The sequence below is a fragment of the Papaver somniferum genome, chromosome 4, assembly GCF_003573695.1.
Source record: "Papaver somniferum cultivar HN1 chromosome 4, ASM357369v1, whole genome shotgun sequence".
Taxonomy (NCBI): Eukaryota; Viridiplantae; Streptophyta; class Magnoliopsida; order Ranunculales; family Papaveraceae; genus Papaver; species Papaver somniferum.
This window is the reverse complement of record NC_039361.1, coordinates 38,032,030-38,046,392: the sequence shown is the minus strand read 5'-3', so window position 1 is coordinate 38,046,392 and position 14,363 is coordinate 38,032,030. Positions and strand designations below refer to the sequence as shown.

Genomic DNA, 14,363 nt, shown 5'->3' with positions numbered 1-14,363 from the left:
TCTGGTTCATGGGTTCTCTTGGATATATGGTTCATCCGGGGGACATATCGACTTCAAGAAATAGTGAATTATCTTATCAATACACAGATGTATAACTCCCCGAGAATTTCAATTGCGATTATATTCATCACTGTAGGAATTGGGTTCAAGCTTTCCCCAGCCCTTTCTCATCAATGGACTCCTGACGTATACCAAGGCGTGTGGTTCGTTCGATAAATTCCTACCTATATATCTATTTCTGAGATGTTTGGACTTTTCAAAACTCCATGGACATGCAGAAGAGAAATACTATCCCCACTCGGACCAAGACATAACTTTTACCAAAAGTTTATTGTGATCTTTTTGTTCAAATAAAAATTAAGATGAAGCAGGGTCAGGAACAACGAATCTATTTATGATAAACAGATCCATTTTGCAAGTTTGTTATTACGGGTAGTACCTACAAAGGATCGGACTAATGACGTGTACAATAATTAAATTCTCGGTATAGATGCTGCATAGTTGGTTATCATCCTCTAGAGACTACGAGTGTAATAGGAGCATCCGTCGACAAAAGAATCACCCTAAGATGATCATCTCATGGCTATTGAGAACGAACCAAATCAACTCAGATGGTTCTATTTTTCAATCTTTCGAACTTGCTCCTACGGAACCAAGGACGAAAAGATTGAACTATCCATGTGGCTGAGAGCCAACTATTACTTATTTATTACGATGGAGTAATAATAAACTATTACTTACTTCTCTAACACACTTATTATAATGTGCTCATCCATTATAATACTCCACTATACTCCACATGAATTATCCTCAGTCTGTCTAATGGAGTAATAATAAGGATTAAGAGATGAAACGCCCCAATTTGGGAGGCAAGGTTGTAGAAATGCCCCGGATTTCGAAAACAAGTTAAAATGCCCAATTTTGTTAAGTTATCCGTTAATGGTCTGCATAATGGAGTAATAATATGGGCATTTTGGTAGGTGAGGCAAGGGCTTTAATCCTTACTTGGGTAGATGCATCAGACAATAGGGTGCATTTAAGTTATGCTCATTCAGTTCTTAGCTGGAACAATGTGTTTTACTAGCAATGTAGCTCTATCTATGGTAAAACTTGTGTAAATTCTTCTTGTCTAAGCAAATTTTTCAAAGATCCTGGGGTTGGCCGATGTTAGAAGACAACGACCACTAATATTGATTTTGTGCTCTTGACTCTTTAATTAACCTAAACGGGGGGTTCTTGATTTTTCTCTTCTCCGTTTACGTTGCCGACTCCTTGTTACACGTCAGTGCGAGGGTTACCGAAAAAGATGGAAGGTGGTGGATTTTAACCCCCTCGTAGGTCCCGAAACACTTGGACTATACAAAAACCAAAATGACAAACTTTGACAAATGATCATTTGTTCACCAATTTCTTTCAAGACATGTACATTTAATTTAGCAAGGTACGAGGCCACTTTTTCCTTGGTAGAAATTTGAGCTACAAATAAATAATTCTTGTTGAGTAGGTAAAAGCATCCATCACCACATGAGAAACATGCTTCAAAAAAAGTAAAAAAAAAAAAAAAAAAAAAAAAAACCTATTTAAGAACTAACTACTAGCCTGCAGTTACTAACACTTCATAAGTTGAGTTCCATTCATTGAAAATTAGAGAGGAAAAAGATGGAAGGTGGCGGAAATGGAACGGAGAAAGGTATGGTATGTGTAACTGGTGGCGCAGGATACATAGGTTCATGGTTGATCATGCGACTTCTCGAACGTGGCTACTCTGTCCGAGCCACCGTCCGATTAGACCCTGGTAATTTCCGACATCTAATTTTAATTTTCGTACGCTATGGTGCCCGTTGCACACGTAATTACTTGTGTATATACCACTGATTAGAATTCATTGCTAGACTGAAATGATATGATAGATTTTCAAATACGAGTTGAACAATTTTCTTTTATATTGTAATTGTGCCAGAAAGGAAGAGGGACATAAGTCATCTTACGAATCTACCAGGAGCATCAGAGAGGCTTCATATCTTTAACGCTGATCTCGCAAAACTTACTAGTTTTGATGAAGCCATAGATGGATGCGTTGGTGTTTTTCACGTAGCTTACCCGATCAACATTGAAGAAAATGAAGCAGATGATGCCACAGTGAAAACACTCGTAGATGGAAGTCTAGACATATTAAAAGCATGTTTGAAATCAAAGACAGTAAAGAGAGTTGTATATACTTCTACTGCAGCTGCAGTTGTGGCAAACAAAACGGGCCTCATGGAAGTGGATGAGAACTCATGGAGTGATGTTGAATTCTGTAGGAATATCAAAATTCAAGCCAGTTCGTACATCATACCTAAAACTTTGATCGAACAAGAAGTACTAAAATTTGGAGAAGAAAATGGTCTGGATGTTGTTTCAATCATTCCACCAATGGTTGTTGGTCCTTTTACCTGTCCTCATCTTCCTGGCTCCATTTCCCTATCTTTGGCCATGCTCTTGGGTACGTATGTTCATTAACCTGTTTATGCGTATTTCACTTTTAAGGTCTGAATTTTTATGATGATCGACTTTGATAAAAATAATTAATCAGGTAACAGATATGGACTTGGTTTTAAAGCAACACAAATGGTGCACATAGATGACATAGTTGCTGGGCATATATTTCTGTTCGAATGCCCTAATGCGAAAGGACGGTACATATGCTCTTCCCATGAGACATCTGTTCATGCCTTCGCCAAAGTGCTTTCTGCTAGTTACCCGGTATTCGAAATGCCGGCAAAGTAAGTATATACTATTCGAATTCGGGAATTTATGCTCATTTTTCCAACATTAATATTCTTGGTACAATTTTCTTATTTTGCGTATAGGTTGCTAAGTGAGACCAAGGAAGAAAAGGCTGTTCATCTTTCTCCAAAGAAGCTTCTAAGTTTGGGATTCAATTTTAGATATGATCTCAAGGATATGGTTGACGGAGCCATTCAAAGCTGTAAAGAAAAGGGTTTCTTGTAGATTTCCTTTGGTTTGGAAAGTTTTAAGTGCTGTGTTAAGCCAATTGTTTTGGTTATTACCTACTTTTATTCTTGTATGCTCGTTATTTTTCACCTGTCTTCTGCTTTTTGTTTGGACGATAAAAAAACCAAAGACACTTCAAGGATTTCTACACCAAAAAAATAGGCAAGATACTTGTTAATTGAGGTTTTGCTGACTGTCACACGAAAGGTTGCCTTATGTAAAAGTTTTTGGTACAGGTTATTTGAATTATGGAGGACACCCGATAAGAAAAATAATAAAAATAAATATGTTTACCGCTGCTGAAACAAACAAATAATATATTCAAGTATCCAACCAACTTATTTACGTTTGTTTACGATAAAAAAGTGTGTACCTGTTTATGTATGTTTTGCCACAATAGTGAACATAACATGCTGTAGAATAGGTTGTCGCACGTACTTGGCCTTAGATGATGGGACAATCAATGTTCTAAGGAAAGGTGGTGTCTATGATGGATAAAGGACGGTCAAGATCTTCTCTGAACTGACGGCAGAGATTATAACAAGGCCCTTAAAATAGCTAACCTAACCGCACCGGCATTGAACAATTAACCTATGCGGCGGTCCCAAAAATAGTTAACTTTCAGCTTAAACTAGCCAAAATCTGTCGACCTAGCTAACTCTCACTCATAGCTAACCCAAGGTCGCAATTGTTTCTTTCTACAAAGAGAAATCCTAATTTTTGTTTTCACCATGTCAGAAGATGACTTGGAAAATAAATGCACACGCGTTTTGATCCTCGGTGCCCATGTATAAAAAAATCAATCCTTCTGAACATATCACCAACAAAAGACTGAAAAATTACTCTTAAAAATTGATCACTGAAACCATTGATGGTTCAATTTGAACGTGGGTCGCCATGCTGTTAAGTTGAGTCAAGATTGTTGACTCAACCATCATGTATGCCTTCTTTCCAGTTGTTTCTTTTCTATTTAATCAGAATAGAACAAATACATGGAACATTTGTACAGAATCTATAGTGTTTTACTTCTTCACTATTCAACAGTTACACTATTCAATTTTAAACCCTCAATTAATTTTATTATGAGAGTTCGCGCAATAGAGGAACGATGTTCTTCACTTTTGTCTGAAGCCGTTTAAAATTGAATAGTGTAACTGTTGGTGCATTCTTAACTGATAGGTTTACAAGAATCCAAGGTGCGATGAGGTATTACCATCTTGCTGGTTTGAATTGGATGATGCGGTCGCACGAAAATGGAATCATTGGGAGATCTTGCCGATAAAATGGTAAAAAAATGTTACACACCCACTGTTTATTCAGATATAGTTTTGTGTTTGATGTTGTTGGGTCTGGCATTAAAACTTCAGACAGAATACTTCCCCGTGTGGTAACATTATTCCTTATCCCATCCAATTTTACAACTCACATTTGTTTATTATTCTTGGAGGCGATATCGATATCCAGTATTCACAATTGAATGCATCGAAAGTTGTAGCCTGTGATGTATGGAGATTACAAAAATATACCACACAATTAATCTCCAAACTACGCCATTACACAATATACATGGATGTACCGCATCTTCGGAACACTTCTCAAATTAACCTGTTGCATAAACATGCAACACCATGGAGTAAGGGAGACATACAAAGAAAGATGCTGAACTTTTGTTGCTAAGCCAATACGTTACTAATGATTATTTGATAAAGTATTTTGCAAAGGGGACTATTGCAATGGTGATGCGAACGGAAAAATGATGCTTGCTTAGGCACATGGATTTCAGATACTAATCGTATTCAGTTGAGTGTTCATACCACGTATATGTTTATCTTACTCGCAAGTTGTTAAAGTTATCAGGTGAATGAATTTTAATGGTGGAAATGCCTCAGCAGCGGCTGCTATATGATTGTCAGATGTCGAAGGGTGTTGTGTATTCTCTATTTAAAGCACATCAAAAAAATAAATAGACGGGGAAGATGCAAACTCTGGCATGACGTATGTGAATATCGTAATTAGAAGAAAGTAGTAATCTAGAGGAAATGGAATTCAAATAGGGACATGCTATAGAGACCGTGACGTGGTACCATAAATCCCTTTGTGTTTGGATATGTACTTGAGTAAGATCCCATGAAGCAATGCAATGATTTGTTTTTATGATTACTGAATGTTTCAATCTATTTGAGTTTAGAAGAAAACCCATACAAACAATTAAGTTCAATGGTTAAAATGGTGATATGCCTGAAACGTTTTAGAGCACAAAAGATTTTGGACAAAAGCCTTTCATATATTGGTTATAAAAGCGTTACATAAAGGTATTATGGATATGCATGGGGTTATCGCCTCTTTGCGTAAGTGCTTTGGTGTGTTGTTCCAGGCTATAACGCCTACTTACTGGGTGCTGAACTTTGTTGCGTTGTAAATTCAATATTGTTTTTCTTTTAGTTGTTGCAGCTCAGTGGTTTAAAGCTACAATGATCAACAAGACTCCGAAACTATTTATTAGGCCTTGATTTTTGTTCATTTCCCGAGCATCGATTGGTTGATTAAGGTACCGTCAATGGTGATTTTGCAAAGGGCACTATCATATTCTAAGCAACGGCGTTAATGCATAATGGTCTATCAATTTTTTCATAATGGTCTATCAAGATATCCCTAATATGCGCTTCTACTTCGAATTTTATGGTACGCTTTACTCGGTGCAGCTCCGTGGTTCAAACTTTGATGTTGACTGACAGATAGATGTCAGGTATAAAAAGGTTGGTCATAATATTTACGTTCATTATTTTAAATTATGTTTACAGTCATCATTTATGCTTAGGCGGTAATCTGTCTTTATATCAGGTATAAATCGTTGGATGAATCACATGAATGCACATGCGCCAAAAGCACCAACATGACCCAACTTAGAAACGATAGATGCAACTCATTACAGATGTGTACTAGAGGTTTATGTTTAACCATACATGACGACTACCATCCAAAGGTTAAGCCCCGGCCGTAAGCCGGGGTGATACCTAGTAATCTAAACAAATTTAAGCCACTGCCCGTTGATAATAATTTCTGGTAGAAAGCCAGACATAGATTTCTACCCAAATTCTGCCAGTTGGATTAACTCCACTGCCAGACGCAACCCCTCATAACCCCAACTATACAACTACACTCTTACAAACTTTCACGATGGGGATTAAACCCCCGATTTCCTCCTTACTGAAATTAATGGGAAACCATTGAGCTATAAGCTTGGTTTTTCGTTTCATGATGAAGATTTAGAACCTGAAATAAAAGTGTAGGTAAGGCCGGTTCCTATGGGCATGGGAAAACCCCAGTTTTGCCACTTTTGCACCCACTATGGGCATGGTAAAGTGGAAATTTTTTCACTTAGCTAGGCCAGGTCAAGTTTCTACCGAGCAGTTGAGTCTCGACCGCTCGGTGTAGTTTACACCGGGCGGCTTTGTTTAGATCTCCAGCAGTTTACATTCGGTCGGTCGGTCGGTCTAGTATTCATCGTCCAATATAATTTGATCCAACGGCCATAAATCCCCCTATAAATACCAAATTGCACTTCCATTTTAACTCATACCTTCTCTTCTCTACTCTTCACACTTCTCACATTTGTTAAAATCTTAAAAAAATTTCATCATCCAACTTTTTCATTCACTCGTATTGTGTAGTTTTTTTAATTTACTATGTCTCAATCTAATTCTCAATTGACTAAAGTAAGAAGATTAGGGGTCCAAAATTTACCTTAGCCGAAGATGAAAGCATTTGCAGAAACTATTTGTTCTTTACACAGATAGTATCGGTAGTGCCCAGCAACAATCTACTAAGTTGTGGGATAACATATTTTCTAAATTACGTGATGCAACTATGAACATCTACGATCGTGATGCAAATGGATTATCCAGTCACTTCGTTGTAATCAACGACAAAGTTTCCTTGTATATTGTTGCTATAATGCAAGCTGCTCGTGCTCGAGCGAGCGGTCTTATTGATGTGGATGTCGAACATGTCGAAATGATTGGCACCACAAACATGGGAAAAAAATTGGTTATGAAAGTTGTTATCATATTTTGAAAGTGTTGCCTAAATATATTCTAGAAGTGTTAGAAAATATGCAGAATGTACCTGCAAGTTCACCATACACTTCTTCTCCTTCAACACCAGTTTCTTCACCAGAAACCACAACAAACAACTATTCCAACTTGAATCTCAATGCTGCGATTAAGAGAAAACTATTAGGACACTACAATAAAACACACGTTTTGTGACAAAATTTTATGTGGCCAATAAAATTTTGTCTACAAATATAGTGTTTAGGGAGGAATATTTTTTTGGTCACCATATATATTTTTTCCGTGACAAACTGTAAATTTTGTCTAAAGTTGTCACTGTAAATTTTTGTGACCAAATATAGTGACCAATCCTGTCTTCGTCTCTAAATTCCTTTTTTTGTGACAAAATATAGTGACCAATCCTGTCTCTGTCTCTAAATAATTCTTTGTGACGAATTACTTCGGTCGCAGAATTGGTTTCTAGCGACAAAGGTAAAATATGGTCCCCAAAAATCTTATTGCCAACAATTCAAAACTTTGGTTCCTGAATGTATCTTATGCTGACAAAATTAGTTTGTTGCCGAAATGATTGCATGTCAAATGAGGATTTTCCCGTTAGAACTATTAGTATCCGAAAAAATTGTAGTCATAAGAGGATTGTTTTCTAATGACGGAAAAGAAATTGGTCCCTAAAATTATTATTGCTGACAACATATAACTTTTGTCCCAATATCTATTTATGCCGACAAAAAATGGTTCGTCACCTAAATGAATACGAAGCAAATCTGAAATTTTGCCATTAAAACATTGCTAGCGGCAAAAAATTGTTGCCTGCAAATCCGAATATTCGGTGACCGAAAGTGAATTCAAATCGGTATCTGAAACTGAAACTAGAATTAAAATTAGGAATGATGCCAAGCGACACAGATGAATAAGAATTTCTGATGAAAAAGCTCAAAAAGAATTTTTGTGTGCACTTGTTCAATTCACAAATGCTAACTGAACTCAATCTTATGACAAACTTTTTTTTTCTCAATTCGGCACAGATCAGTAAAATGAGCATAATACCAGATACAGAAGCCAGAAAACTAACTATACTAGTTATACAATATTACAAACACAAAAAATAGAGAAGAATAATTGAGAGATAACAAACTAGGCTTAGTTTCAGTGAACATCAGTCCTGCCCCAAACAAAATTGTCATCATCATCCTGTTGCGTACCACATTGTATATTTTCCAATGAATAGATATCCTGCGTTGCTTCATTAGGACTCGAAATCTGTATCAATATCAGGCTCCGGCATATCATAATAGTTGTGAGATTGTATTTTTACCATCCTCTGCCATTGGGACCCATGTCCTTCATTCACATACATAACCTGTGATACTTGAGACGGTAGCACATATGGTTCATCTTGCCAACAACTTATGGTTGTAATACAAATCAACATACACCAATATAAACTATCCAGTGTAGTATTGTCTACCGATTATGGAGGATATTTTAGACATTTAGAAAAAATGAGATAAGGGGTGGATTTATTTTAGTTTTGGATAACCCTATTTTGTCTTATTAGTCGCTACTAATTCTTTGATGGTCGCCCATAATGACGCCAGGTTAATTATGTGAGGAAAAACATTTAGTCACCATATAGAAATACCATAGATTGGTTGTAATGGGGGATGGTGAATAAAATATAATACTACGATTATTACGAAATAAAATAATTAAGGAATTGATGTAAACCCGGTTTGCATTGATTAACAAACATCAATAAATTGAATGCACAATTAAACAGCTTGGTAATCGAAAAATCAAGGTTTATGTGGTTGCACCATCTTCAAGTTCGCAACGACTAGTTCCAACCGTGACATACTATTACCGATCAACTATTTTAACGTGTTAAATTCCATTGGTAAATATATGTGTATTTCTTTTAAAAAAAGTTTGTGCGTTTTCTGTGTTACCAAAACATTAATATTTCTTGTGCATCAGTTTTTTTGTTTTTCGGATGGTCATTTGTGTTTATTTTAACATCAAAATTAGTATATATATATATACACGGTTATTACCCAAGTAATATTATCTAAAGTATATTACCCAAAAAACAAAAAACAAAAAGTAAAAAGGGCCATGTTTTGAACGGGGCGCAAAATTTCGTTATTATTCTCAAGCGAGGGCCAAATAGGCTCCTGGTCATGGTACAAATTTTGGTCACATGAAACGTGAACAATCAACAATCTAGAAGTTAATCATATCCGTCAATTAAGTTTAGTTTTCATTCAATCCTAGGGTAATGTAAAACCTATACAAACCCTAATCTCTTTTACTTTTAACTCATTTCTTATTTGGACGCTTTTCAATTCCTCCCCCTCCCCTTCTGTCTCAGAAACTGAATGCCTCTCTCCAAATCCTTCATTATTCTGATGTTGCTGCTTTACTAGATCTTGCCGATTGATAAATAATAAACCTTGTTCACTTGTTTGATGATGTTAATCGAGTCTTATAATTTTGATTGATTTATATCTCGAATTTTACTTGAACGTTAACAGATTGATTGATTTATATCTCGGTTTTTACTAAAACGTTAATAGATGTTGCAGATCTTGAACGCTGATTGTTTTCAGTGTAATGTATTTAGGGATTATGTTTTTTTAGACCTATACTAGGTTATTTTTTGTTCTTTCCTGCATCTTCTTATGATCTTATCTGTAATCTTTAACATGTAAAGTTCTGATCTGTTTCCCGGTGTTGTTTCGACACTAATTAGACTTTGAACTCTTTTCCTGGATTTGGACCGTAAGCTATTAAATCTCTGTTTTTTCTCAAAATGGATCTGATTGGTTTTCCTAAATTTTTGTTGGAATGAATGAATCAGGGTGATTTACTCCAAATTGGATTTTATGGTGATTAGTATGTTTGGAAAAGGTACCAAAATACCAGTTTTTACTTTTTATTATTTGGTCTATTGATTTGGTTCTTGATGTTTAGACTACGGATCATCTTTCTTATACTAATTAGATCCGGACTTATTTGTATTTTTAATATGCAGGCCTCAAGTTTTTCATTTTTGTTGATGATGGACTAGATCTGGAATGAGTACTCTATTTGATCTCAAAATCAGAGCTAAAAAACAGATTAGTGATGGAAGGTCACAACTGCATGGATCTCTAAATATTTTTCATCTTGTGCTTTGAGAATCAAAGAAGTTCCGTGGGTGCTTCAAAGTTGAAGTACTATTCTTCATCTTTTGTTTCTAAAATTGTGGAGATAGTAATTTTTTTTATAAAGAAATAATTAAATTGTATTTTTGTTTTTTTTTTCCCCTCTGTGTAAGGAATATAACTTTTCTAAGAAATGATGAATAAATTATGTTATATAATATAATTCATTTTCTAAGGAAAAATTAATTATCATTGATTATTCTATTTTTTAGAGAGAGTATTTGTCTTTGAAAAATGCATTGCGTGGCAAAGCGAGCCTGTCATGGATGGGCAAAAGAAATTGTCAAAATGAATTGTCTCTGATACAAAAAAATTAAAGACAAAAAAAATCTTCCGTAGAACAGGAATTTGGTCACTAAAAATTTGTTTGGAGGCATACTTTGTCTCTAATAAAAAATTTAAAGACAAATAAAAAATCTTTCAGAGAGGAGGAATTTGGTCTCCAAAAATTCTGTTGGAGGAAAGAAATTTGGTCACTAATAAAATATTTAGAGACGAACAGTTAATCTTCAAAATATGATATTCATGGGCTCTTGATTTTGTCTCTGAATAAATTAATTAGAGACAAATTTTCTTATTTCAGATGATTATTGTTAAAGACAAATTAAATCGACACAAAACTTTTGTTTTTGAGATAATTATTTTGGTCTTAAATAATTATCGTTAAAGACAAATTAAATTGACACAAAACTTTCATTTTTGAAACAATTTATTGGTCTTAAATAGTTATCATTAAAGACAAATTAGTTTGCCCTTCAATTTACATTTTTACGACAAAAAATTTGCTCGTAAGAAAATGCCTTTTGGTGTCAAATTTTTTCGTCATTAAAAATAACGTTCAAAGACAAGTTTATTCGTTAGTGAAAGAGACTTTTATTGACAATAAATTTTTGGTTTTTAATTAATTTTTCTCGTGACGGTTCGTAATTTTGTCGCGATATACTTTCCCAGACGGGGTATTTGAGATAACTTCGTGACAAAAAAAATTTCATCTCGGAAAATATTTCTAGACGAAAACCGTGGATTTCCTGAAAGAAAAAAATTGACACTAAACCCCCATTTTCTTGTAGTGGGAGGAAACGCTGCACGAGCAGTGAGAAAAGCTGCCCAAGAAGGAGAAGCAAGGTGAAGGAAACGCTGCAAGATCATCAGAAGACCGTCGAAAAACAAAGAGCAGTAGACCGCCAATTCATGACTATGAAAATGAAAAACATCGACAAACTCAAGTGAACTTTGTTTCAGACTATGACAAGAATAAGATTCTAAGTGCAAACACCTCAACAATGACCCCTAGACAATTGATGGTATGAGAGATGGAGAGGTTAGCAGAGGAGTTGGAAGAAAAACGTAACAAGAGAAATTTAGAAAACAAATTTGGAGGTCAAGCTGAAGATGAGGATGATGAAGACTACGATGAAGTAGTGCCCCTTAATTAGTTAATGTATGAGCTTTAATTTTAATAAAGATGTAGTAGTTCAGTTATGATGAACGAAGTTGTACTAGTTTTTCATTATATTAGAACTTTGTAGTAGTTTTTCATTACATTAAAACTTAAACTTGAAAACATCCATTGAAATTAAACATTAAATTACAACTTGACAACATTCATTAAAACTTAAGACTAAAACTAAACTTAAGACTAACATCACATACGAGTTATTGGAAACTCCTTAAGAATTTGGTAATGCGCTTCGTAATAAAAAAAATCCTTTCTATCTTCGCTACTCGTCTCGAGTTCGTATTCCCAATTTAGCATTGGTGTCACCTCTAAGACGATATCGATTGACAATACTTCTCATAGCTATAAAATCCAAAAGAAGTTTTTTGATAGTCATGAATCGAAAAAACAAAGCAGCTTGATCCCGGTTATGAGGATTACATGTCTCTGTGCAGAAGGTTTCATGAATTTTACCCCAATAACTCATACTGGGTACGTAAACCATTCACATGTCATTTTTCATCTCTCTACGGGTAGTATATTACATAGTTTCTATAAAGAGATAAATCTTCATCTTCAGTAGAGAAGATACCATAATATTACATAGTTTCTATAAATAGATAAATCTTCATCTAGGATCATCCATAAAATACCCAGAAAGTAGAGAAGTTTTTAATTAAGTGAATGTGTGATTTTGAAATGGATGAAGTGGAGAAGTTTTTAAGTGAATGTGTGATTTTGAAATGGATGAAGTGGTATGTATGTATAAGGATTATTGGCGATTGATCTAGGCCGCTAGTGATTGAGTCTAAACCGCTACTTCTAGTGAAAAACGTAAAAAAAACTTAAAACGCTTCGAAATAACTTAAAAACAAAACTATGCAACAAACAATTAAACTTAAAAAACTTCAAAACAAAACTAAGAAACAAACAATTAAACTTAAAACAACTAAACTTGACAACAGTACTCAATTAGCCCTTCACGTCTTCCAAACTCAGGCCACATATTCGCACTGAGATATTCCCTTAACCAGTTATACAGAGCTCTATTCTCAATGTGACTAGTCATTTGCGCATAGTTCCTTGTATGTAATCCTCTTTATGGTTGAGGCCTTAAGTCTTCATCTTCATGGTTAGTCCAATTCTTATTACGATGGGTTTCCTGAATTACCATGTTATGTATAATTATGCAATAGTCTTATGAATTTTACGAGAACTTAGACCACGATAAGGCCCACAAATGATGGCGAACTTCCACTCCAGAATTCCAAAAGCCCGTTACAAATTCTTTCTCAGTTCCATTTGTCTATTATTAAAATACGAGTATGAACGACCCATTTCACGGGAAGGTGGCTGACGGTAACATTGAAAAAAAGTTGACCACTTTGGATAAATTCCATTTGCAAGATAATAACCATGAGTGTAGCGATTCCCGTTGATAATGAAATTTACCTGAGGACTAATTTCATACTTTAAATCTTCAAACAAAGGCGATTTGCGTAAAACATTTATATCGTTCTGAGATCCCGAAAGACCAAAACAAGCGTGCCATATCCATCAATCATAAGAACCAGCAGCCTCAAGAATAAACGTTGGTTTTGCCTAGTGACCCTTATACTGACCGACACAACATGTAAGGCATCCAGTCCATACCCAATGCATGCAGTCAAGACTACCCGGCATTCCTGGAAATCCTCTTTGTTGATTTGCTTTAATATTTCTCTAACATCCGCGTCAGTTGGTTTTCGTAAATAGGTTGGACCAAAATGATTAATCATTGCTTCGAAAAACAACGAAAGATACTTGGATGCAGTTGTTTTTCCCATACGAAGGTATTCATGATTAGAATCTGGAGGTTTTCCATATCCTAGAATCATTAAGGGTTGTTAATACCCAAAAATATCTTTTAGGTAAAATAATGTACTGTCAAAGTACTTTCTTTAGGTTCGAAAATCAAAATCGTACAAAACGAGTTGCTTCGGTTACAACGAGAGAAAATGGCTTGATCTTAGGGGAGGAAAAGCAAACAAAGTTGAGGACATCAGTGGTGATTGAATTTGGTGTGAGGTTATTGAACTATGGAAGAAGAAGAGCTTGGGAATGATAAGCTTGTTCTGTCTTCTGAATAAAGAAAATGGTATCGTTACGCCAGAAGTTTTTGGAACCCGTAAACCATCGATATTTCCTCGTAAGTAGTGGAGATTGTGGAGATATAGAGAAATGGGAATAGTGGAGATAATGGTATGGTTACGCCAGAAGTTTTTGGAACCCGTAAACTATCACTCCATTATTTAGCCACTTCCTTCTACTGCTTACCACTACTTGTAACTTCCTTGTCATGAGATGTTGCCATGTCGCACGTTGCTATAAACCACCAGACTAATACCCATAAATAATTTCTCCATGTAACATGTTTTGATTTCTCGTAGGAATTAATAGAGTTACGGATTTATTTTTATTCTTGTCTATATCGTCACAATACTTGACCGAGTAATAGCCTAAGCTAGCCAGTCGGCCGTAGCTTGAAGAGACAACTCGATCCAAGAGTATATGTGACCAACGAGTTTTCCATAAGATGGCATTGTAAAGAACTAACCATAATAATACACCAATATACACATACCAAGCTAATGACTAGTCTTAGGCATT

At 35.3% G+C, this 14,363-nt stretch overlaps 1 protein-coding gene and 1 long non-coding RNA gene across 2 annotated transcripts; both read left to right on the top strand.

Moving 5' to 3' along the window:
• Positions 1–1,627: 1,627 nt before the first annotated feature.
• Positions 1,628–3,136, top strand: LOC113273745 (vestitone reductase-like). Its single transcript, XM_026523369.1, has 4 exons — positions 1,628–1,795; positions 1,961–2,485; positions 2,576–2,765; positions 2,853–3,136. The coding sequence occupies exons 1-4, from the start codon at positions 1,660–1,662 to the stop codon at positions 2,992–2,994; spliced, it is 993 nt and encodes a 330-aa protein (XP_026379154.1). The 5' UTR covers positions 1,628–1,659; the 3' UTR covers positions 2,995–3,136.
• Positions 3,137–9,409: 6,273 nt separating this feature from the next.
• LOC113273744 lies at positions 9,410–10,439 on the top strand. The gene is made up of 2 exons (XR_003322584.1): positions 9,410–9,980; positions 10,105–10,439. It is a non-coding gene; the product is annotated as an uncharacterized LOC113273744 (long non-coding RNA).
• The last annotated feature ends 3,924 nt before the right edge of the window (positions 10,440–14,363 follow it).

Coding starts and splice junctions, on each gene's coding strand:
- LOC113273745 (XM_026523369.1), top strand. CDS start 1,660: ATGGAAGGTGGCGGAAATGGAACGGAGAAAGGTATGGTATGTGTAACT. Junction 1,796..1,960: donor CACCGTCCGATTAGACCCTG/GTAATTTCCGAC, acceptor TAATTGTGCCAG/AAAGGAAGAGGGACATAAGT. Junction 2,486..2,575: donor ATCTTTGGCCATGCTCTTGG/GTACGTATGTTC, acceptor ATAATTAATCAG/GTAACAGATATGGACTTGGT.